The 26,169-nt window shown below is 47.3% G+C and overlaps 2 protein-coding genes across 2 annotated transcripts; both read right to left on the bottom strand.

Moving 5' to 3' along the window:
• Positions 1-8,985: 8,985 nt before the first annotated feature.
• On the bottom strand, positions 8,986-12,980 carry LOC109749037 (stromal cell-derived factor 2-like protein). Its single transcript, XM_020308034.4, has 6 exons — positions 12,616-12,980; positions 12,380-12,520; positions 11,648-11,788; positions 9,956-10,005; positions 9,738-9,867; positions 8,986-9,313 (listed from the first exon to the last, which is right to left on the bottom strand). The coding sequence occupies exons 1-6, from the start codon at positions 12,718-12,720 to the stop codon at positions 9,230-9,232; spliced, it is 651 nt and encodes a 216-aa protein (XP_020163623.1). The 5' UTR covers positions 12,721-12,980; the 3' UTR covers positions 8,986-9,229.
• A 4,464-nt stretch (positions 12,981-17,444) lies between these two features.
• Positions 17,445-24,922, bottom strand: LOC109749036 (probable dolichyl-diphosphooligosaccharide--protein glycosyltransferase subunit 3). The gene is made up of 2 exons (XM_020308033.4): positions 23,792-24,922; positions 17,445-17,641 (listed from the first exon to the last, which is right to left on the bottom strand). The coding sequence occupies exon 1, from the start codon at positions 24,844-24,846 to the stop codon at positions 23,839-23,841; it is 1,008 nt and encodes a 335-aa protein (XP_020163622.1). The 5' UTR covers positions 24,847-24,922; the 3' UTR covers positions 17,445-17,641; positions 23,792-23,838.
• Positions 24,923-26,169: the final 1,247 nt, after the last annotated feature.

Below are 26,169 nucleotides of genomic sequence, written 5' to 3'. Positions count from 1 at the left end.
TAATTCTTGTTCTAGGAAAGTGTTCCATACCCGTCCTCAAAGGAAATTGGAACTTAATATTGCTTTCTTTCATATCAATCACGGCACCGATAGTGCGTAAAAACGGTCTACCAAGAATAATTGGACAAGACGGATTGCAATCAATATCAACAACAATAAAATCTATGGGCACATAATTCATATTTTCAAGAATAAGAACATCATTAAGTCTTCCCATAGGCTTTTTAATAGTGGAATCCGCCAAGTGCAAATTCAAAGAACATTCTTCAAGATCGGTAAGACCAAGCACATCACATAAAGATTTCGGAATTGTAGAAACACTAGCACCCAAGTCACACAAAGCAAAACACTCATAATTTTTAATCTTGGCTTTGATAGTAGGTTCCCATTCATCATGCAATTTTCTAGGAATTGATACTTCTAATTCCAATTTTTCTTCAAAAGCTTTCATCATTGCATCAACAATATGTTTAGTAAAAGCTTTATTTTGTTCATAAGCATGGGGTGAATTTATCATGGATTGCAACAAAGAAATACAATCAATCAAAGAGCAACTATCATAATTAAAGTCTTTGTAATCCAAAAGAGTGGGCATATCACTAGCTAAAGTTCTGACCTCTCCAAACCCACTTTCATCAATTTTCTCAACAAGATTTTCACCCTCCGAAATATTGGGACGCCTTCTACCTAAAATTGACTCTTCTACAGTCCCTTTTTCATCAATCTTAACTTTACTAAACAAGGAATCAATAGAAGAAACACCAATCATTTTAAGATCTTCATCACTTTTGCGAAAGAAATCACTAGAAAATGCTTTTTCTAAAAATTCTCTTTTAGCTCTAAGCATAGCGGTTCTTTTCTTACTTTCATCCATAGAAACATAAATAACTTTAATTGATTCATCTACTTTAGGCACAAAAATTTTCATCTTGAGATTTTCCACATCATGAGCAATTCTATCAACACTTCTAGACAAATCATCAATCTTACTCAACTTTTCTTCTATGGAAGTGTTGAAAACCTTTGGTGTGTTGATAAATTCTTTAATATTATTCTCAAAATCAGAGGTGTTGCTATTATTATTATTATAAGATTTAATTCCATAGGAATTACCATAATTATTAGAGGAATTATTAGGAAAAGGTCTAGGATTAAAATTACCTCTATAAGCATTGTTGTTGAAATTATTTCGAGAGATAAAATTCACATCTGTGGCATCACTATTTTGCTCAATCAAAGTAGACAAAGGCATATCATTAAAATCAATACATGCACTTTTATTAGCAACCAATTTCATAAGAGCATCAACTTTTTCACTCAAAGAAGAAATTTCTTCAACCGAATTAACTTTTTTACAAGTAGGAGCCCTTTCGGTATGCCATTGTGAATAATTTGCCATGATATTATCAAGCAATTTGGTGGCTTCACCCAAAGTAATTTCCATAAAAGTACCACCCGCGGCAGAATCTAAAAGATTACGAGAAACAAAATTCAATCCTACATAAAAAATTTGTATGATCATCCAAAGATTTAACCCATGAGTTGGGCAATTCCTTAGCATCATTTTCATCCTTTCCCAAGATTGTGCAACATGTTCATGTTCAAGTTGCTTGAAATTCATGATCTGGATTCTAAGGGAAATAATTTTTGCGGGAGAAAAATATTTAGTGATAAAAGCATCTTTGCACTTATTTCAAGAATCGATACTATTGCGAGGCAAAGAAGAGCACCAAATTTTTGCAGAATCACGCAAAGAAAACAGAATAATTTCATCTTTACCACATCATTGTCCACATCTTTTTTCTTTTGCATATTGCATAATTCTACGAAGGTATTAAGATGGGACGCGGCATCCTCATTAGGAGTACCGGAAATTGATCTTTCATAACAAGATTCAGCAAAGCAGTATTAATATCACAAGACTCCGCACTAGTGGCGGGAGGAGCAATCGGAGTGCCGATAAAATCATTGTTGTTGGTATTTGAGAAATCACACAACTTGCTGTTCTCTTGAATCATGATGACCACACAACAAGATTGCACTCAAAAACAGATCCGGCAAAAAACGGCGAACGGAAAAAGAGGGCGAATAAAACGGCAAATTTTTGTGAAGTGGGGAGAGGAAAATGAGAGGCAAATGGCAAATAATGTAAATTGCGAGGATATGATATTTGTGATTAGGAACCTGGTATATATTGAAGATCCTCCCCGGCAACGGCGCCAGAAATTCTTTTTGATGTCGCTTGAAGCTACGTCTGTATTTCCCCAAAGAGGAAGGGATGATGCAGCACAGCAGCGGTAGGTATTTCCCTCATATATGAAACCAAGGTTATCAAACCAGTAGGAGAACCAAGCAGCACAACGTAAACAGCCCCTGCACACAGATAACAAATCCTCGCAACCTGACGTGTTAAAGGGGTTGTCAATCCCTTCCGGGGTACGGCGCCTCAAGATAGGAAAACGGACGTGAGATAAATTATAGTAGATTGATAGATCAAACGCCAAACAAAATAAATAGAAATAAAATGTAGCAAGGTATTTTTTGTATTTTTGGTTTAATAGATCTGAAAATAAATGCAAGAAAAAAGTAGATCGCAAAGGCAAATATATAAGAAAGAGACCCGGGGCAGTAGGTTTCACTAGTGGCTTCTCTCGAGAAAAATAGCAAACGGTGGGTGAACAAATTACTGTTGGGCAATTGATAGAACTTCAAATAATCATGACGATATACAGGCAATGATCATTATATAGGCATCACGTCCAGGATTAGTAGACCGACTCCTGCCCGCATCTACTACTATTACTCCACACATCGACCACTATCCAACATGCATTCTCTCTCTATAAACTTCATGTAAAATATCTCATGAAATGATTCTTAGTGACCACAAGATACATTATTTAACACTCTAAACTTCATGTGCGGAGGACCAATCGAGCTTGTGCGTTCTCTCTCTATACATAGTTGAGCAGGTTCGCAGGGGTTCTCCCGTCAACAGTTGTTAGCAACAAAACAATGCCAGAAGGGAGCAGTGCTACCTTGAGAATAGGAATAGGAGACATCCGGGATCGAACGGTTAGTATGAAAAGAAGAGCTGAAGCAATAAGAATTTCTTCGCCGGCGGAACACTATTCCCTGACTAGTGACTACAAGCGAGGTGTCCAATCTTGTGAAGCTAAGACATAATGTATGGAAATACGATTAACTAGGACCATCTGTTGATTTGAAACTAAGCACAAAATCTCCCCCATGTCCCTTTACTGTCATGGTAACTTTCTTATAGCTATAGTGTTGAGAAGTGTGATGTCCATGCGATTGTCTTGTTGGAGATGCTCTAAACTGGGTAGAGTGAGAACGATTTGGTTCAGGGAGACTAGTACCGCAGGAAACACTTGTTGATCCAGGCGATGACTAGAACGGCATGCACCACAAACATCTGCGCTTCGAGTGCAAACCAGGATAGCAACCAATAGTTGTCTACCACATGACCGCCTCATTTTTAACCTGTTAACAAGTGTCACGCGTTGTACTAAAAAAATAAGCCAGACCACATGGATGATAAGGCCAAATTGACTAGAGGCATAAATAACACGCATTGGGTCAGAAATGACGCATCTCGTCCTTACTTATTTGGGCATTCTGATGTATGATTGTATTCATTGTTTTATTTGTTGACTATAGTAACCTTTTAATGATGAGTTGATGAAAGATATAATTTGATAAATATTCTGCAAGCGTGAAGTTAAGTATATATGATATTACTCCGTACCAATTATGTGAATATATGATATTAGAGCAACTCCAATGGGGCGACCAATTTCGTCCGCCCGCGTCCGTTTGGATCGGCGCGGACAAAAGTGGCGGCCCAACGCGCCGACCCAAACGGACGCGCGTCCGTTTTCCGTCCGCGGGCGACCCATTCCAGGCCCAATTTTGAGACGGATTTGCGTCGGCGCGGACACGAGACGGACGCGCGCGCGCGCCTACTCCTCTCCCCGGGCCCGCCGGTCGGTGGCAGCCACCAACATTCCCCCTATTTTCCCCAAAAACGCTCCCGCCCGCGCGCGCCCCTGCCCTCCAACCAGCCATGGAGGACGCCATCGACCTCGACCTCGACGCCGCTGCCGACCTCGCCTCCCTCGCCTCGTCCGGCGCCGTCGCCCCCTCCGGGAAAGGCAAGCCTCGTGCCCCGCGCAAGACCGCCGCGGCGACCAAGCCGAAGAAGGCGCCGACGCCCGAACAGCGGGCAAGGGAGTCGGCCAAGAGGAAGGGCCGGAGGCACGCCGCGGACGCGAGGGATGAGGCCGCCGCCGCTACGCAGCAGGAGTTCACCAACGCCCGCGTCGCCGCGGCAACGAGGGAGGCGCTCTACATGCTAGGGGTAAACCCTAGCCAGCAGAGCGTCCTCCAAGCCGTCGTCGCCGCGGCCAGCACCGGCTCATCGGCGTTTCCTCGGATGGTGCCGCCCGACTCACCCCGCGCGTCGGCTTGCAACCCCGTCCCCGGCTTCCACGTCTACCCGCAGGCATCCCGCCTCTCCGGGGAGTGCTCACCCGACGTGAGCGTGGTCGCGCCTTCCACGCCCGCACCCGCGCCCATCGACCTCAACGCCACCCCGGTGGTCGGTGGCTCGTCGTCCGGCAGCACGAGGAAACGCGCGCAACAGACGCCGGCCGGCGGGCTCCCGGACGCCCGTAACCTGTTCGAGGAAATGCCGTCCGCCGTCGACGAGGACTACATGCAAAACCTCATCTTCGAGGATGGCCAGGACGGCCGTGGGGCGTTCACGCCGGCCGCTGGCTATGATCCCGATCAGGCGGCCTTCATGCGTGTTCAGGTCGGCATCGACCTGGACGGCTTCCCCCTCGACCACGAGTTCCCGGAGGACTATGGGCTAGAGGAAGAGGACGAGTGCGACATCGAAGTGGAGCCTTTGTTCGAGGACGAGCTCGCCAACCAAACCACCGGTCCTAAGCCGAAGCGCAAGAGCAAGCGCACGAAGGCGTACACAGCTGCTGAGGACAAGCTTCTTTGCGAGTGTTGGCGAGACATTGGACAAGACCCAAAGACGGGCGCCGAGCAAAAGCATTCAACCTTTTGGACTCGTGTGCACCGCGAGTTTCATGAGCGCAAGAAGTTTCCACCTTACCAATTGCTGAGCACGCGCGGGTGGGTCTCCATTTCCAAGCGGTGGAGGGTGATCCAACAAGAGTGCAACAAGTTTTGCACCACCCTTGAGAGCGTCAAGGCCCGCCCCGTGAGCGGCATCGGCGTGCAAGACATGGTATGATAGCAAGCAAGCCGCCCTCTTTTGTGCCATCAAGATCATCCTTTTACGTCTTCATTTGCTATCACTTGCTCATATGCTTGCATGAAAACATTTTGTAGGCATTTCAAGCTTTGGAGGCATTCAAGGTTCAACACAATGGCAAGTGCTTCAACCTCTCCCATTGCTATCGGGTCATCAAGGACGAAGAGAAGTTCAAGGCACAATATGCCGCGCTCAAGGCACGTGGGGGGAAGGGCGCCATGGAGGATGTTGGGGAGGGCGAGCCGGCACGGGCGCGGGGGAAGACCAACTCCAAGAAGGAGGACAAGCGAGATGCGGCCACCAACGCCTTGATCGCAAGCGTGGACGGCATGATGAATAAGAAGGACTCAAGGGAGGAGGAGCGCCGGCGTTTCAAGGCGGAGCAAATGGATGCTCTCATGGAGATCCAAAGGAGGAGGCTTGATCTTGACGCCGAGAAGCAAGCCAAGATGTTCAAGCTCGAGGCGGAGAAGCAAGCCAAGATGCTAGAGATCAAGGCCGCCAACGCCAAGACAAAGGCGAAAGAAGTGGCTCTTGCAAGCATGATGACCGGGGTGGAGATCATGAAGGTGGATCTCAACGCCTTGTCGCCAAGGAAGAGGCCATGGTTCGAGAAGATGCAGGCCGACATGCTCAAGTTTGACGACGAGTGATCTATGGCGTCGAGGGCCAACTTTTTGTATGCCGGCAGGTGTGCCGGCATGACCACGGGAGCCGCGATGGCGTGGTCGAACTCAAGTCCCACCATTTTTTGTGTGCTGGCATGTGTGCCAACCGGCTGGCGAGTGCGCCAGCATGAACTGTGGTATTTTCTGAAGCCGGCATTGTATGCCGGTGCTGGCATGGTGCCGGCATGAGACATGGCCGCTGGCATGATCGGCCGCGGGCCTTTTTTATTTAAAAGTTGAATGCGAACATGAAATGGGTCGGCGCGTTGGGCGCATTGCCGACCCAAATGCAAAACTGGGCGGACGCCGGGCGAGCGGCCGACCCAAACGGACAAAAAGCGGACAAATGCGCTGTCCGTTTGGGTCGCCACATTGGAGTTTCTCTTACTCCATACTACACGGGGATCCCTGGTAGCGTTGGGGCGGCATTGCTGTTGATGTTGGGCAGCGGTGACGTCCGGGTTGCCGTTGAGGCCGGCTGGCTGCCGCGAGTGACGCGGACCTGGTCAGCGGTGGTGGACAACATCCGGCGTTGTGCGGGTAAAGGGGCCGACTTGTCCGCGGTGGTGCTTACCTTCGCGTTGTGCGTTTCTTGCCCGTCGCGCGTTCGTGGTGTTGGTCCAAGTTGGGCTCTCTGTCGTTGTTGTGCCATCGGCGGATCGATGCTGATGGCCATGGGCATGGCGGCGTTTGAGCTAGCCCAGGCCTAGGCCAGAGGGCTCGGGCAGGGTTTGCTCAGCGGTGGTCGTCGGGTGTCATTAGGTTATGGCCCCAAGTCCAGCGGGACGGTTTGGGGCCGCGGGTGTGGGCGGTCCTACAGTGGAGTCGTAGACCCGGACCCAGTGGCTGATATCGGGCTAGGGGAGGGTCTTCCGCTCCTACTACCGTGGCTGGCGTGTTGTGATGCGGGCGGTTGGTAGTGACTCGGGCTATGGATGTCGGGGTGGCGGCCCCGGACGGCAGTCCGCGTGGGTGGCTCTACGATGGGCACCATGGCGACAGTAATGGCTATCACTCTTGGTCGTCTAGGCGGCAAGGGGCGTAGCGGCGGGAGGCTCAGTCTCGCTTTTTTCGGTGGCAGTGCCGGCGCTCAGATCCAGAGCTGGATGCTGATGACGACGACAACCATGGGTGCCGCTATCCTCTTATGGACGTTGTCGTGGTTCTCCTCTTCGTGCCTGGGTTCCAGGTGAAAACCCTTGTCCATCTCAAACTCGGCAACGGTGACGCTTTGCGCCGTACACCTTCCTGAGGGCGTTGTCGTGGAACTTAGGTGTCTTGGGGCGTGTTGTGGCGTAGTTATTCAGGCCTTCCTATGTTAGCTTTCGGCCGTTTAGTCGCGTGTGACTGTGTCGGCCGGTTATCCCGGGATCTGCTTGTAAGGGGGCCTCCCCGTTACCTCGTATTGTTCGGTCTTGTACTTTGTGGTGCTTTATTTATAAAGCAGGGCAAAATCCTGTTTCAAGGAGGAATTATGTGAAGCACTTCAACCCTTTGCAATAACATAATGTGTCTCACCATTATCTTCCTCAACAATAGATTTTGTCTTCTTTAACATACGAATCACAATACTAAACAAATCAGCATCCGAAGATACTATTTTGGGGTAGACTCAGACCTCATTTAGTCACAATACATATTCATCATGCTCATGACTTGCTTGCTGTTTTGTAAAGATGGTTGGAATCTCCTTTATTGCACTTGTTAACTATCTATGCATCATTTATTCCCATTCTTGTATCCTGCATTACCAAGTTTTTTTCAATAGACCTAAAGTTTCTTATGTACTAGTCATTGTCTCTTCGTATCTTTGTGGTGTCTTGCAGCAATACGAATGTACCTTATTTGTACTATATATCACTACATATGTTCATTATTTATGAAGACTACCTTCCATGCATAAAGTATCTCGGGAAATTGATTCTTAGCAACCACAAGATATATTATCAACTATGCATGTATATATGGTCGAGGGCAAACCGACTGTGTTTTTCATTTCAATATAGGTTCCCCAACTTTCTCACCGACCAATTGTTACCAAATAACAATGCAATGAGGGACATGTTAGAAAAAAATTGCAAGGGATCAACGCTACCTTTAGAATAGGAGTAGGAGACATCTGGGATCGACCATGTAGTGTTTGACTTCTATCATGTAGGATGTGTTGGAATTCGGGTGTAATATGTGCATAGGGCTACAGCTGTAGTTGATGTATGCGAAGGTGAAGGTTTTCCCAAGGAAGGCGTGTGACTCCCTCTTCAAATTCCTTGCTTTCCTGCAGCACCGGCACCTGCTCTCGAGGCAGCGTGATCGTGACCGACTTGGATTGATGATGGATGCGCTTCTGGCTTCGGTGCGTCGACTATCTTTCTCGTAGTGCCGTTATGCGGACGCCACTAGGTGGCTTTTTCTTTCTATTTCTTTTATGCTTTCTTGGGCTTGATTGTGCTGTGGCCCCAGCCGTTGTATGCTCAATGCAGTTGAACTTGGATTGTATGGATCGTTGCTTTATTTATAAAGCGGGGCGAAAGCCTATTTCAAGAGTCAAAGGCAAATAATCCGGGTCTAATAGGTAAGAGCACATGCCGGAGGTAGCAAAACTATTACAAATCAGATAAGGGTACACACTACAGATAGGGATGCAGGATACCATCAACTATGAAAACATAAGGACATCGAGAAAAGAAATATTCAACTCGCTGTCAAACCGCGCAAGGAGGCCACCGTGGAGTCGGGCTATGTTGCCACTTGCCACCCAAGTATGTGCCTGCCTCTGATCCCCTATGTTGCCACTTGCCACCCAAGTATGTGCCTGCCACTGCTTTAGTGTATCCCTTTTGTTTCCTGCCAGCATGGACACTCAACTAGTATACCTGTGGTTCCCCGGTATCACTCTCCTCTCTTTGCATCGTAACCAGTTCGTTGACACTAGAGAAGCAGCATCGTTGTACAACCTCTTCAATTTATCCCAGAATAAAGTAGAGTTGTAGATAGTCACACAAAGTCTTACTGTCCAAGGGGTTCAAGCATTCCAAGGCCCAATTTAGTTCAGGGTGATGATGCTGACAGAGCCGTACCATGCACCATGTGAGCGCGTGTGTGGTGTACGTCTAAGTTGTAATCGGAGTTTCCAAATAGAAAAATACTGCACTAACAATCATTCTAGTTCTGGGTACCATGTCCCTTGTTTAATTTAAAAGCATGAACAGATAAAAAATGGAAAATGTCAGTAAAATTCCTGATGCTATGTTCACTTGCTTTCATCGACTGGGAGATAAACGCCCTCCGCTGTCGACCAAATATTCTCAGCTCGCTTGTCCCGGACACCACAGACCTGCATGAAGAATGTTTTAACTCAGAAAACAGTAACTGAAAGTTCACATCTATGAAGGCAAATGTCATATTGCCTGAATCCATAGAAAATACTGTAACAAGACCACATGGTAATAGCTGAATCTATTGCAACAAACTTAAAAAAACATATGTATTAAATAGCTTGTGACATTTTCATGCCGTCTCATTTTATTGATAAAATAAATTTCCTTGATGTTCTAAAGATCAAGGACTGCTAATTTATAGTTCTTGAACAAACAGTGCATGTTGACATCGAAGCATACTGCATGTAATTCAATTTTATTATTTCTTAGCATTAATAGCTGTAGTTTCTAAACATGCATTACCCAATCACATTGGCATATAAGGTTAATATATATCAGAACAAGGTTGTACTTGTAAGTTATAACTATTATCACACTCACCTCTTGCTGCCCACCACCAAGCCTGTTATACTTCTTGTTGTGACTGTGCAGATAGCCTCCCGTATCAACATGGCGCAATCTTACCTTCTGATCTCGCTTCCATACCTTGTCCTTTCCCTCAATTTCAAGCCTGTATAATACCAGAAGCATGCCATTAAGCTAGATTAAGTTAGGCGACTAAATAGATAGCATGCATCACATATTTTAGGCAATCACACCTCCAATAGTCACCGGTATCTGATTGTCCATCCCCACCAAAACAGCTAACCTGTAAAGTTGACATTCAAGATTCAGGGCTCATACATGATTCAATAAAAAATAAACCAAAAGAAACATACAGTAAAACAAAACGTCTTTGCACAGCAAAGAATTGTTCACATGAGTTCCTAGTAATAAGTCTATTCAAAGTAACAAAGATGGTTAGTCCTGGGCCTAACGATAGGATTTAAGAATGCCCAAGCTTCGGTACGACAACAATTACATGACATGACACACAATACAAGCTGCTAAAAAATAGCCTGGTAACATTTGGGCTTGGCAGTTGCAAGTTATTGTAGGCATTGTCAGTCACTTGATTCAAGAACATTAACAGCATGTGTCAATTATCCACCTACCATGGATAGAGCAAGATGAGAAAAATAGAGACAGGATGCTCACCATATAATGCAGAATATAAGTTTCTCTTCTCAGGTCCTGCTATGCCATGATACCCTAAGGCCTAGCCAGGAAACTACAAAACCGTCCTCCTGCCTCACGCCGCAGTCCTCCATCCCAACCCATCTTGCAATCCGCTGCATCCTCCCCGCCTCCCCTCCCAACACATTCCCATGCCGTTGCCTAACCTACTCAGGTCTCGGGCTGTCTGCCGCCACCGATGCTACCAAAGTCATCAGTTCAGGCCACTGCCAAGCCCTGACCAGGCGTTCCTCTAACAGTCTAACCTAAATGCTGTTCCAATCCTGTATGCCCCCAATCCCACCCCCTCCTTACCAACCCTCCTCCATCATTGGTGCTACAAGTGCTGGTGTCGATTGCTAACTGACAAAGCCAATGGAGGCCTTCATCTTGCTCACCTTGAGTTACGTACATGCTCCCATTGAATGTACTGCCTCCGTGCTTGTTGTTTCGGGAATGGAATCTAAGTGGAGTTTTTGTGCACTGTGAGTTAATTTATGAAATTGATTTGCAGAAGATGTTTCAGACACCAAGGAATTTTGAAAATAAATTCCAGTTTGGTCGTGTATTTGCAGAATATGTTCTAGATAGTATAACGTACACTGATGTATCATGAATCATTGGTAAATAGGAAGGTTTTAACTTTTAAGCAACATATATCCATAGATTGTGTGAATCAAATTGCTACGTGGATGATTCTCATGGCTAGGCTTAATGCTTCACTAAAATATGTGATCAAATTGCTTGTGGTGAATGTCCAGTTCAGAGATGTTGATGAATAAGCTTTGTGGGAGTGTGCATTTTTTTAGTTAATCTGATTTGCTAGTATTAGTTACGTGGTTAACATCTAGGTAACTGTAACTCAGCTGTGCTTGATTAGGCTCGACAGTGGTCAGCGTGGCCACATGCCACAAAAAGCCACATAGTTGGAATTCTACTATTAATCACAAACCATATTAAATACGAACCCTTTAGATACAAAGCACATGAGAGTTGTATATAAATGCTTATTTAGTGTGTAAGATATAGCATTAGATATGATGCATTGGGAGTGGTTAGGAAAAAAATCGTATCGTCTAATCGCAAAAGCTTTACTCCTGACCATAGATAGGATGGCTACTGGGAATCACATAATGTACATATATTCATTTCTAGAGAGCAAAATATATTTAAGTAAATTAATGTTTACAGATTCTTCAACATATCAAAGCTAACTTACTAGGTATCACACTAACCTCTAGGTTACCAGATAATGGTGAAGCATGCAAGTGGCTATGTAACCATTTCCGTGTCCTCATGTGTTGCAACCTGATGATGCTACCAGTTTCAACAGCATCACCTTGTTTGGCTGATGAATCAAGAGTAGGCCTCACGATCTGCAGGAATACAAGCAAAGTCAAGCCTAGATGTTGAACAACATCTTCTAACCCTGCCTACTTCAGGGTGGAAAATCAGACTACATGAAAGACAAATCATATTAATATCACAGTTAACTGCCAATTCTTTAGCCACAAAATATCATTAGGTTGGGATTTTGGGTTTGTGAATGAAAAAACTAGCAGTATTGCAGTGTCAGTGTTGGAGTTTCATCATGCTACTGTTGTGATTTATCCATCTATTTATTGAGATTTCAGATTGGATAGCTACATATAATTATCCAACAAAACGAAGTGAGAAAATTTCACAGTTTGGACAATGTAAGTGGCAGGTGAACAGCTGATGCCTAATAATTCGTTTTTCTCCATCCAGACCTTACAATGTTTGTCATTCTCTATACCATTCATCTGTTTCTTTGATATGACATCATGCACACCTGCACCCTGTTTCAATCAATGCGGGTACAGCATTTGCACTCTGAACGAAGAGCCAACGCTGGCTTGATCAATTTAAAACCATGGTTTCACATGAACTTGGAAGATGTCGGCAATTGCGCAAAATGAAACCATATGAGATGGAGAGGCACCCACCCAGTAGCTATTGGAGTCGTCGATTTCAGGAAAGCCGGTGACGGACTGCTGGCCGCTGCCAGAGCCGTAGGCCACGTCGTGCGAGTGAAGCCTCACCTTGGTCTTCTCGTGCATCAGCTTCACCGTGCTCCCGTAGGTCACCTGCAACGCCACCCAGATCCAGATCAAAACCCAGTTCCTCGCAACAACAACAACAAAAAAATCGTTCGGCGGATCTTAAGATCTGGGAGGCGGACCTGGAGCCCCTCTTCCGACACGGGGGCGGCGGCCGCGCCGTGGTCGACCCGGGAGCTGGCGCCGAGGAGGAGCGCCACGGCGAGCGCGAGGACGGACGCGGCCATCGCGACGACGGCGGTGGCTCGATAGGGCCTCCGCGGCGGTGACGGCGAGGAGCCTTTCCCCTTGGCCGCGGCGGCGGCCGGTGGTGCCGTGGCCGCGTCTGGTTGGCGCGAGGCGCGCGGGGCTTTGGCCTTTCCCGCCGGCGATCGGCGAAGCAGGGTGGTCTCTCGTGCCTGGTGCTGTGTGCGCTTTGCGGCCGTCGAGATCTCGCGGGCTCCGGGACGTTTTGCTTGCCGAGGTCGTTGCTTCTCCGTGGAGACTGGCCTCGGGTCGGGACCCGTCCGGCTTCCACGTGTAGAGGACCAATCAGAGGGCGACACGTGTTGCAGGCGCGTCAGTGATGGGTATTATTTATACTAAAGGACCCCTGGAAGTATTTTCACACATATGATCTCTTCATAATATGCCAATGTCTTCTAAAAAGATGGATAAGTAGGTGCTTAAAATAACTAAATCTAATGGAAAAATATATGTAAACGTGTTATGGGTTTACAATTTAAAAACAATAAACCAAAGAAGTACTCCATCCATCCCATAATATAGGATGTTTTCTAGTGCCAAAAAACATCTTGTGTTATGGGACGGAGGGAGTATGTAAATGCTTGACGAGGTGGCATTTTTTGCAACTAATGCAAAAAGAATAACTTGCATAACTTGATGAGGATTGTGTGGATATATTAATGCAAAAGATGTTCCCTCTGTAAACTAAGTAAGATCTTTTAGATGTATATGCATGACTGGTTGATGCCACTCAATTTTGATCGGAGCACTCCCAACAACTAAGGTGACATGAAAGCACCCATGTGCAAATAATCTAGTAGTGGGCCAGCTATTTAGATATATTAGACCATATTTTTCACCAGGGTCGATGATAGCTTACAAATAGCTTCTCGTTCTACGGTTCTGTTGATATTACAAGTCTATGTTGTTGCAATCTACGGCTACGAATATGGTGTGTTCTAAGCCGTATCCTCTGTCTATATAACTTTGACTGTCTGGGCCTCCATCGTCCCTGGGGACCAGGAGGGATTCAATGCGTCATGTTTCTTACTACTCCTACTCTCTTTCTCCTCCCAACTGAGTTCCCATTCATTGGTCCCCACGCTGATTACAACCGTCGTGTTTCTCTATGGTGGTCGCATCGCCTTTCTGCACCTTGTTGGTTTAGCCGTCATTTGGATCCAATGAGCATGATGTCCGAGGATAACTAGAGGTCTCCGACGAGGGCAGGTTTGCTTTGCTTTGTAAAACCGTTGTAGAATTTGGTTGCAAGGGAGCAGTTGGATCAAGCCCCATGGAGGAAGGAACCAACAATGGCCCTGTTTGGATTATGGGGTTAGAGCTAGTTTGGGTTAGTTGGGGGCTTAAATAACCCAAAAATATCCAAACAGGTAGGGTTAGAGTGGGTTAGTTTCATCTAACCCAACTATCCCGCTGGAGAGGTGCTTATTTGAGTTAGAGTGGGTTAGAAAATAACTCTAACTCTAACTGTGTTAGAGTATCCAAACAGGGCCAATGTTGCGCTTTTGAAAGTACTCCCTCCATTTCAAATTACTCGTCGCATGGATGTATCTAGAACTAAAATACATGTAGATACATACATTTCTGCGACGAGTAATTCGGAACGGAGGGAGTACTTCGACACCCTGCGTATAGATTGGGATTTTCAAATCGATAAAATGGATTGTATGGATTTGGTTGACATTTTAAACCGATAGGATATGCATACCGTCATCAAGCACAGATCATTATGTAAATGAGATGACCCAAAGTAACTTCGCCATGTTCATTACAAATCTTTGTAGCGAATTCCGATTTAGATATACTCCCTCTGTAAAAGAAAATATAAGAACGTTTAGATCATTATTTTAATGGTCTAAACGCTCTTATTTTTTTTCCGGAGGGAGTATCTGCTGAGTATATATGGCCATGCTTTGCCATGTTTGTTGTCCATCTCAATAGTGTTTTGTTTCCTATAAGCAGCTTCTTTCTATGTCTACATGGTCTCTTTTGCTATTAACTGTCTGCGCTCATCTGGACGCTTAGGGCATCTTCCAACGCTCTTCCCTAAAACAGACACACTATCCATCGACAAACCACATCCGAACGTCTCCATGAACAGGATACAAACCAAATCATCCAACCCTGTCTCTCAAATAGGCATGGACTGTGAGGACATATAGTCAAGCGAACCTAGAGAACAAAGACATAGATAATGAGGTGCCGATTTGAAAATGCCCTTATGCGTTTTCTCTGGGCGATAATGCAAGCATGAATGCATCTCACGTGCTTCCAAGACCCAACACAACACCGCAACAAATGTTGATAGATCTGGGTCGGTTATTATGGAGTATATCTTGTCTATTGATCAAACGCCACTACCTCTAATGCCGACATTGAAGATTAAACAGGTCGTAGTGGTGGGATGTTGGTACCTCTGGACAAGCCGCCTTATAACACATAATGAGAGTTGCCCGCCGATGATAGAGATGGCCTTTGTCGGTCTTGGCAATTACAAGCAACTATCAACGAGCCATGGCGAAGATAGTTGTGGCATAAGAGAAAAGATGGTTGAAGCCAGACCAAAGTTCATCCAACTTAATGTGGACGCGGCCTTTTTTGCGGAGCAAGGAGTTGGAGCTACGGTAGCAATTATTATAGATGAACGAGGTATTTTCCTTGCAGCTCAATGTAAGTTTATACCATATGTAGTGAACGCAATGACACCAGAGGCAATGGCGATGAGAGACGGACTGAACTTGGCAAATAGCCTAGGGTTCCAGCAAGTTGAAGCGGAATCCGACTCTTTAACGATGATCAACTGCTGCTCCGGTCAGAGTACTTGGTGGGACGCGGCGGCAGCAGCGGAATCCGACTCTCTAACGGTGATCAACTGCTGCCCCGGTCAGAGTACTTGGTGGGACGCGGAGGCAGCGATATTCATGGAATGTGTGGACATCTCACCTTGATTGGGAAGGTCAACTTTAAGCATTGTTTTTTATCAACAAATCAAGCGGCCATGTGCTAGCTAATTTTAGTTATTGTAATAAACTTTCTTCTAGTTGGACTGACGAGCCTTCAGATTGTCTGGTGAGCAAGCTCGTAGACGATGTATCTTTATGCATTAATCAATAAAACTAGCCATGATGGCCTTCCCTCAACAAAAAAAAGACCCATCACAACACAGGCAGAGCATTTGCCTCAAAAGGTGTGCCAATGGCGCTGCCCAACCACTCAACAGGACATTGCCAACTAATGCCACTGGTAGAAAAAAGGCCTTTAGTCCCGGTTCGCAAAGGCCTTTAGTCCCGTGGCTAACCGGGACTAAAGGCCTCCTCCGCAGGTTTAAACCTGGTTGCAAATTTTTTTTATTTTTTTTATTTTTAAATTTCTGAATTATTTTATCCTCTAATCACCGCTCAATTTATCCTCTAATCTCTAATCACCCCTCATCATTGCAAATCATCTAACTTCCCGGACGGTCACCCATCCTCTCACTACTCCAGCCTGAGCACGCTTAACTTCCGGGTTCTATTCTCCCTCGTTTCCAAGTCTGCACTTGTTGTTTTCCTGACAATAGTAGGATGTCAATTCTATTAACCCTCAGGAATTTAGCTTGAGCATGAAGTGACACATTTCACTGTTTGAGTTTGAAACTATTGTTTTAAAAAACAATAATTATTTAATAACACTAATATTTCTGGAATAATTAGTTTAACCATTGTTTGACCACTGTTTGACCACAGTTTGACCAGATTTGACCAAAATTTAAAAAAACTGAAATAATTATTTAGTAACACTAATATTCTAGAATAATTAGTTTGACCATTGTTTGACCATAGTTTGACCACAATTTGAATTTTTTTGCCTCTCCAGATCTTAAAAGCCCCGTAACTTTTTTTCTGTTAGGTTTTTGAGGATTTTGAAAATGTTTAACGGGGTTTCCCCGTTAAATTCGGATGTAACTTCTCGAGTAGATGATTTTTCATATAAAAAACTTTTTCATCCGAGTTCGTATGCAAAAGTTATGCCCATTTTAAGAAATTCCAGAGAGATTTTGCAAATAAAGTCGAAATTCATATTTGTTAATTTTTCCAACAACTAGACCACATATCACACGGGAAACTTATTTTATTTTATTTTTTTGACATTTCCATCATTTTCTTTTGTTTTTTCTAAAACTGAAAAGGCGATCAGGGGGTAGAGTTTGAAAATGAGGCATTTAGTACCGGTTGGTCTGGCCAACCGCGACTAAAGGACTAACCTTTAGTCGCGGTTGGTCTGGCCAACCGCGACTAAAGGCCTTCGGGCCAGCCTGAGGACCTTTAGTCCCGGTTGGCCAGGCCAACCGGGACTAAAGCCCCTCCCGTCCGCCAGCCGTCGACCGAGCGCGCTGGGTCCAGATAGTTGATCGCGGGTCTCCTCCCGAACCGCGACTAAAGACCCCTTTGGTCGCGGTTCGATTATTTTGGGGACTAATGAGGGCGTATGGAAGCCTCTTTTTCTACTAGTGTGCTGCGTCTCTAGCAACAAAGAGACCACCTCCGTCTCTTTTCCTCAGACCAGCTGACTGGCAATGGGTAGCAAAGATGCAGAGAGCATTCACCAAGCCGTTTGATGAATAACTCATGGGTTACTAACAAAGATGACATATTAGCTATAGCCCACCATACTATCATAAGATTACCCAGACAAGTCCACGGTTAATATCCTTGGCCGGTGTTACTGCCTGAGAACAGATATCAGCTAGGATTTACCATTGTTCAAGTAATACTGCAAGTTAAAATCCTCGGTATAAAATGACTCGGTTCTCTATATTCCAAAATAAAGCACCAGAGAATTGAAATGCTAAACTTGCTAGTACGACGTTACAACCAAAATGATGCTCTATCTCAGTATGGCCGATCTGGATGACTCCGCGTCCTGAAATGAAAATAAGCACACAGTTAAATATTTGTCCAGAGCAGCATTAGACTTGATTTAAAATAACTGTTACAGTAGAAGGCAAGCAGAATAAATATGCCTTATTTTAGTAAAATAAACTGCATTCTAGCTAACTAGGTCCAGAGCATAAATTACGCCTCAAGTATGGACACGGTTTAAAACTCAAATTGTATTCATATAAATCAACTCAAGTAGCATAACAGGTGACCAGAGCACCATTAACTGAGAAAGAGGCAGCTTTAAGACGTAATATTGCTAGCTCTCAACTAGTAAAACTGAAAAAATGGCCCAAACACAAGTGTTTTATACTAGTCCAATGCACTTCATGCTCCCATCCAGTCCACCACCAGGATACTTGGCTGCTATTTCTGGTTCAAACTTTTACCCACAACATCACTGTGATCATAATGGATACATATTGCAGGATGTGTCCTTAGAAGATGATGAATACAAAGGCATCATATTGGCTAATCTAATAAAATTTATAGTCTCAACATGGGCACAAGACAGTAAGGAAATAACTCAAGTCATGTCAGTTAACTTTTCCTTTTTGTTCATTGGCTGTCAGTAGACAAGACAATGTCGAAACAAGATGAACGAGTAAGTATGCCATTACATACAATGTGCATTGACTATGGTAAAGCCACAAAGTTTGTCCGTATCTCAGGCGTGCCAGATAATTCAATGTTGACTCTTTGTATGAGTATAGCCTACATTTGATCGTTTTCCTTTTAAATGTCAGGTTAAACATGAATTTGAAGTATCATTACATTGCACCCCATTTAGCAGCAAAAAATCCAACAGACTGGTAACTTAAACCAGATTCAAACAAGGACAGCTGCTGTAAAATCTGGTCTGATGTGGTGAACTAAAAAATATATATGGTTCAGCATGTGGTTTGTCAAATGCTCACCCCAAATACTGGGAAACATCTTGACACTCAGATGAATTTAATATCAGTAGATTTATTGTTACAAATATTTTTATGGTACTAATTCGTAATGCCATTTACCAACATGTACTTGTAAAGAGGCGGTATAAGTTGAAATCACGAATGAATTCACAGAGTATCCACGAGAATGACTACTCCCCACGTTCCCTCCATTTCACAATATATGCCCATATTCGTGGAAAGGCATGCAAGTCAAGGTGAGAAAATCACCAGCACAGTTATTGCAGTATCTCCAACCTGTACACTTATTATAATGCTGTGACGTTGGTTGGGTGGCAATAAATATAGTATTTGCTACTCCCTCCAATCCATAATAAGTGTCGCAGTTTTGAACTTTTAATTGGGTTAACTATCCTCATGGAGCGAAATATGCTGGGAATACAAACTTATCCAGCATGCTCACTATTCACGAACTCGCAAATCGTTGCTTGATACAAAACAACTCATCATGTGTGCTCACTTTGGTCCAAACGTGGCCAGGTCAAACGATTTTGCACATGTGGGGCAGTAGGTAAACCTAATCACACCCCGGGCCAGGCCAGGTCTCGGCCAGGCTTGATAAAGGCCAAAGTGAAAATTTTGTGCATCCTTGGTCTATGTTCTTGTACCATCCCTAAGACCATGTCGTTCAAGTATTTCATAGATTTTGTGCATCCTTGGCCTATGTTCTAAGGACACTCACAGTGCACACATCTAAATTACTACATGCTAATAGTTCCACCTCAGCTAGATAAAATCATGCATGCAACTTCCCCCAGCGCAAAGTGCCAAAGTATCTACAAGTTGGCCAAACCATTTAATAACCAACTACAGCTTCTCTGTGGTAAAATTAGCTCCTCCCAGACAGAAGCATATTTCGCCATCTCATGTTCTCTCTCCTTCACACCTTAATCACTCTCAGATTTGATAGTAAAAACGAGGCATGGATCTTGGTGATGGTCAAAGGATTTGAAAATGGTACCCTGCAGACAGCAAATGTTTCATACAAGCGGAAATATGGAACTTTCAAAATTTGGTCATGATGGCAAACCAAGGAGAAAGAAGATGGGCAGCGCCCTAGTTCTGAGAGATGGAGAAGATTCCGAATAGGAGTGGTAGTGGATAGCACCATAATATGGTGGCGGTACGATGGCAGCAACTGCCAGGCAGCACCACGAGTAATCGTGGAAGCCCTCTAGTGTCCTGTGTTGAGCAATGTCCCATGTTCTGGATATGATCGTCTTTCTCCTCAGGAACATACTCATAGTTATGCTGCTTCGCTCGCTTGGCTTCTCCCCTTGCAGTGCCAGCGAGCAGGCGGGAGTCAGGAGGAGAGGGCAACTGCGGCGTCTGGAAATGGCGACTAGTGTGGCCGGCGGTGGTCCTTGGTTTCGGGTGACTGCTTCGTGCGTGTGGCAGAACCAGGGATCCTACCGGACCTGCTCCGTAGGTTGTAGGGGAAGGATGGAGGAGGGCGCGGCGATGAGCGGGCGCGCCGGTGGCTGGGCGCCGTCGCGTAGGAGGAGGATGGCGGCGGCAGCTAGGGTTAGAGGCGGCTAGGGTTCCGGCTCCTCTGGGAGCCGGGCAATAGGGATAATAATATTCTTATTGCTTATAATTCCAAAAAGAGTCTTACAGCCTATATTTATAACCTAGATAACTTGCATAAGAATTAACCTAAGATAACTTGTGGGCTAAGATTGCCCGGTGGGCCTAGCTAAACCGGCCATAACACTTCTCCCCGCCTGCACAAACAGCTCGTCCTCGAGCTGTAAGGTGGGGAAGCGCTTGCGGAACTCCTCGAGGCGATCAACCAGCGTCAAACACCTTCTCGACAGCTGGGGCGGCCAGGTCGGCGGCGACGGCGTCCTCCGGAATGTAGTCTGCAACCTCCAGGTAGAAGAGTCGCGGGCAGGCATGGCCGGGCGTGTAGGGCTCATCGCAGTTGAAGCACAACCCTTGGCGGCGACGCTCGAGTAGCTCGGCTGAGGTGAGCCGGCGGAACGGGCGCGCCGCGGTCGCGGCGAGGGATGCCGCAGAAGCCTGCGCCGGCCGACCCTGCGCGGAATCCGGCCCGGGTAGCGACCCAGCGGTCCGGGACGGTGATTCCTGCTGGATGGCCACCGCGCGGCGCTCGAACGCACGGGCGTAGTACATGGCCGACTGGAGATCCTGGGGTCCCCGAAGCTCCACGTCCACACGGATGTGATCCGGAAGTCCACCGACAAAGAGGTCGGCCCGCTGCTGCGCCGTCACGCCCGACGCATGGCATGCCAGGGCCTGGAAACGGTCGGCGAAGTCCTGCACCGTGGAGGTGAAGGGAAGGCGGCCGAGCTCCGCCAGACGGCTCCCGCGAACCGGAGGCCCAAAGCGAAGGAGGCAGAGCTCGCGGAACCGCTCCCAAGGGGGCATGCTGCCCTCGTCCTGCTCGAGGGCGTAGTACCAGGTCTGGGCTGCACCGCGGAGGTGGTAGGATGTCAGCCAAGTGCGCTCCGACGCGAGCGTGCGCTGGCCACGGAAAAACTGCTCACACTGGTTGAGCCAGTTAAGTGGGTCCTCCGTGCCGTCATAAGTGGCGAAATCGATCTTGGCGAACCGTGGCGGAGTCTGGGTCGGCGCGCCATGGCCGACCGGCTCGGCGGTGCGGAGCAGTGATGATGACGGCGCCCGGTCAACGGTGGGGAGGCCGTCGTAGGCCCCCGCGGAGCCAGACGAGGCCCCAGACTGCAGCGTGGGTACCGGTGGGTCCCCGGCCTCTGTGTAAACTGGCGGTGGCGACGTCCCGGTTAGCCAGGCCGGGATCGGGGACGGTGACGGCGGAAACCGGACTTGCTGGATCAGAAGTCCTCCCGGTGGGGACTGGCCCAGTCCGGAGCTGGGCGAGGGCGGTGGGAGCTGGACCGGCGCGGTTGGGGCCGGCGCGGGCCACTGCGGCAATGGGGCGGGCGCGGGAGGCGCGGGTGGCGCCGCGAGAACCGGCGCGGGCCACTGCGGCCAGGACGGCGCTGGGGCGGGCGGCGGCTGGAGCGACGGATGGGCCCCGGCGATGCGGGTACCGAGTACCAGGGGAGGTGCAGCAGCGGCGGGGGCCCGCCGGTGTAGCCTGCCTGGAACGGCAGCAGGGGCATCCCGCTCGGGCCCGACGCGTCCTGGATCGGCCAGTGCGTGCCGGGTGGCTGTAGGCGGGGGGCGCAGCCGGCGGGGTGGTGTGCGGGCCGGCCAAGTACAGGGAGATGCCCTGGACGGCCGTCACGAGGTCCCGCAGGGTGCTGGTCATCTCCTCCGGCGTGAAGACGGAGGTTGTCGGCGGCGCGGAAGTGACGGGGGCCGGCGGCGCGGAGGTGATCGGGGCCGGCGGCGTTGGGGACCCGGCAGTGGTCATCGGGCCGGTGGTGATGATGGGCAGCGGCGGCGTGGGTGTTGATGACGACATGATCGAACCCGAGTCTCTGGATACCAAATTGGTAGAACCAGGGATCCTACCGGACCTGCTCCGTAGGTTGTAGGGGAAGGATGGAGGAGGGCACGGCGATGAGCGGGCGCGCCGGCGGCTGGGCACCGTCGCGTAGGAGGAGGATGGCGGCGGCAGCTAGGGTTAGAGGCGGCTAGGGTTCCGGCTCCTCTGGGAGCCAGGCAATAGGGATAACAATATTCTTATTGCTTATAATTCCAAAAAGAGTCTTACAGCCTATATTTATAACCTAGATAACTTGCATAAGAATTAACCTAAGATAACTTGCATAAGAATTAACCTAAGATAACTTGTGGGCTAAGATTGCCCGGTGGGCCTTGCTAAACCGGCCATAACAGCGTGAGGCAGGGAAAAGCCAACATGAGTTTATGCCTCTTTTCTAAACTCCAAACCAAGTTGAATTTCAATCACGAAAATCATTCAAAGGCCAAAACTAGACAGGGACTCTCAATTTAGTTATGCTCCAAATTTAACAAATGTATAGTCGTTTTCGATTAACCCGACGAGTCGAATCAGTCCCGAATTTTCCATACAACTTACAGTTAACAAAGTGAAATTTTGGTCAACTCTTACGATTTGTGTCAAGGTTTAGTCTTCATGGTTTCTGGGGTATTTTCATATGTGTACAGTGGGGCTTGGACTCATATTGTGAGACAGAGGGAGTATACAAGAAAGAATTGCAGTTCCCAAACTAACTCTCGGAATAGACATGGAATCGTATGAATCAATCATGTAGGTATTTGAAAATTCGGCATATCATTTTACCCACGTATATCTAATTAATTATAGCACCAAACCTGAAATACTTATGCTTCTGAGTCCCAACGTGCATTAATATGTTCAACAACATTATGTAGATATATGGTCACAGCCAAACTAATCAACAGTGAGAAACCAATAGCACCAAACACATAGATACTCCATCCAGCACAGTATTGTCTTTCAGTTTTGCACTGTCCAAATAAGAACTTGACTATAAATTTCTGTCATAGTTCATTTGTAAAGCCTAATAAATTATAGTAATTTTAACCACTTGGATGTCATTTCCATGTCACTGATACTAACAGCATCAAACTCCAAACCATTCAAGAACTTCTAGTTAACGAACTCTTACTCTGACAAGGCATCTAGACGATACATACATCTTTTTAACAAATGGGGGAGGACACATGGTACATTCATATAATCATATCGCAGGACAAAAGGTCAATTGTACAGGACATGAATCTAGGTGAAGGCAATATACTAATGCCTGACCGAAATAAATACAATCTTGTTGCCTCACTGTTAAGATACAGTTTATGATAAGTATACTCAGTCTATGATGATATCCCATACATAACAAATTGTGAATTAGATTAGATGTCATTGAAGTGTCTATCATAAAGTGTTTTAGGAAGGGCCTGGCCAGTGATACCCACTAGAAAATTACACCATCAAAGTCATCACAATCAATAAAGGACATGTTGAAATGAACTTTGATGGTGTAATTTTACAGTGAATCTAGAATTATCATTCCATTCTTGTAGAGAATCCCATATGACATTATGAGTCGGTGTGCATTTCGTTTCAGCCATACAACCATTTCCGAAATGCTAAATTATCTGACTCACCTAACGAGATTGCGTGAATTGCTAAAACATAATTACTCATCATGTCCAATATTCAAATTGAAATAATATGAACCAAAATGCCATGTACAAAAAGAAGAGATAATATTACATACCTCTGCAACCAAAGGAAAGAAGCATCGATCGCCGGTTGAGACAACATTTACCTCCAGCTACTCGGCCAGAAGGTATGAATGCCGTACCCAGTCTTCCAGTTATCCAGGTAAATCACCTTCCTGACTGCCCACCACCCGATGGCCATGACTGCCAGCATCGCAAATCGCTGTGTCTGCAGGCTCTCCACCTTCACCAGCAAGTGTGTCACCACAGCTATCATCAGCCCCACGAGGGTGTACAGGAAACCGACAGCAAACCCCTCTGCGCCGAGCTGCATCCCTGAGCCCTGGTAGAAGAAGACGAGCTTGTTTGGATCCTCCCGGTCGGTGATGAACATGGGCGTATGCCTGATGATCCCGTACATGCCCCCTGAGACGCTGAAGAAGTAGACGAACAGCGCCCCGGCCATCCAAAGCTTGCGGTCATGAAGCAGGGTGTCCCCTTCCATGATCCTCTTGATCCCGAACGGGATGGAGATCAGGAACAAGAGGCCGAGCAGGATCATCTGGTTGCGGGAGACGAGAGGCGGGCGGACGATGGGGCCGACCTCGAGGCCGGTGCGGGCCTCCACGAACTCGACCATGGAGTCGGCGAGGCGGGAGAAGTGGGACTGGTCCATCTGCTCCGAGTCGGCGAGGCGGGAGTGCTCCGGGCGGATGAGGCGGACGTGGGGGAGGGAGTTGACGCCGAACTGGGAGAAGGAGTGCTGCGACTCGGAGAACTCGATGTCGGCGAAGAAGAGGTCGGAGGAGTCGGGGTTGTTGGCGTGGAAGGAGGCGGAGAGGAGCGCGAACTCGCGGCGGAGCTGGGGGAGGTGGAGGTCGGTCTTGGAGTGGAGCGAGGTGGCGTCGAAGAAGACGAGGACGGAGTAGGGGCGCGGGGCCGGCGAGGAGAGGAAGCGGGTGACGGAGGTGTCGGTGAGGTGGATCACGCCGGCGGGGGAGCGGGAGCGGAGGGACTGGAGCTCGCCGACCAGGTCGTTGGCGCCGGCGAAGGCGGAGGCGGCCGCCGCCGCGAGGAGGAGCGGGAGGAGGAGGCGGGGGGAGATCGCCATGGCGATGGGTGGATGTGGATCTGGGGGAGGAGACCGACGGGGAAAACTGAGTACAGTAGTGAGCAAACAGGGGAAAAGTATGAGAGGAGACCTGTTGCGTGGGCCCGTGAGAGAGTGCAAGCACTGCGAATAGGCCCGCTAAGAGGTTGCAATGGGCCAAATTCTGGGCCTTAAACATTTCCTTTTTTTTTGCGGGTGAAACATTTCCTTTTCTTAAAGCGTGTCCTCCAATCGGGAGCCTACCCTCGCTGGGCCGGCCCATTAGCACTGCGAATGGGCCAGGTAAGAGGTTGCATATATATATAGAATATTTTCAATCCCTAAAAAAATTAGAATAGTTTCAAATATAAATAAAAGTAAAAAGGAAATGAGAAAACAGAAACAAAAAATGCGAAAATCACGCGGACACTAGGGATGCGGCGCGGGCGGCGCTCACGGCCGTCGCGCCGCTTCAATGCCAGTGCGAGTGAGAGGTCGCGTCTGCTCTGGGCCGACGTCGACGCGGAGCGGCCGCTCTACAGCGGCATGAATGCGGGCAGCTAGCGTTGGGCGGGAACGCAGGCGGGCGAAGGAGGAGGGTTTTTTGTGGGCCAGGATAGTCAGGAGCGGGCGTGGCAGCGGTCCGGATGCCCGCAAAGCCCCCCCCCCCCCCCCCCCCCCCCCCTCACTTTGTCTCTGGTTTGCAGGAAAAATGCGTCTGGGAGCGGACTGTTTTGGATGGCTTCCAGGGACTAAACCGCACGGTCCGAACGTATGTGTGCGATTTGAGGTCAGCGTTGAAGATACCCTAAAGATTGCACATGGTCTTGTTGAATAGCATTAAAGCCGGTGATAAGTCTTCATTCCGTGTGAAAATGTCTTATAAGATTAAATTCTGGCAACTAATTGTGAGCAAAAGGATAAATGTTTGTTCATACATGTGTATATATATAGAGAGAGACATGACAGAGGAGGACCGATCAAATCATACGTGAATGTTTTCTCAATAGTCTAAGAGGATCACCAGCTTTCACTAGAGCACCTAATTTAACCTATAAACCTCGCTAGACTACCCGCTCATTTGGTGCATCTGAGTCGCGAGATGAATCAGGTTCGCACGTTCTACCTCGCTGGCACGTTCTTACCCTGCTGTCAAAAATCCAAGCGTTTGTTTTTCTACATGTTATGTTATCATGCGCCAGCGCATGACCGGTGGACCTCCTTTGCCCGCGGGCCCAGTTTGCAGTTACACCGAGAAGAAATTTTAGGGTCTGCTATGTTCTGTGCGCGATGGAAACGGATGAAAACCTAGCTGCCAATCCCCTGCCGTCCTCGATCCACACA

This window comes from Aegilops tauschii, chromosome 7, assembly GCF_002575655.3.
Source record: "Aegilops tauschii subsp. strangulata cultivar AL8/78 chromosome 7, Aet v6.0, whole genome shotgun sequence".
In the NCBI taxonomy this organism is placed as follows: domain Eukaryota; kingdom Viridiplantae; phylum Streptophyta; class Magnoliopsida; order Poales; family Poaceae; genus Aegilops; species Aegilops tauschii.
Note: the sequence above shows the minus strand (reverse complement) of the source record. Positions and strands in the feature narration are given on the sequence as shown.

Bases quoted from the DNA above. Each gene is read 5' to 3' on its own strand.
- LOC109749037 (XM_020308034.4), bottom strand. From the start codon at position 12,720: ATGGCCGCGTCCGTCCTCGCGCTCGCCGTGGCGCTCCTCCTCGGCGCC. The intron at 11,789-12,379 runs GTGGGTGCCTCT...GTATTCCTGCAG, and splicing joins ACGACTCCAATAGCTACTGG to ATCGTGAGGCCTACTCTTGA. The intron at 9,314-9,737 runs GTGAGTGTGATA...TTCTTCATGCAG, and splicing joins TTGGTGGTGGGCAGCAAGAG to GTCTGTGGTGTCCGGGACAA.
- LOC109749036 (XM_020308033.4), bottom strand. From the start codon at position 24,846: ATGGCGATCTCCCCCCGCCTCCTCCTCCCGCTCCTCCTCGCGGCGGCG.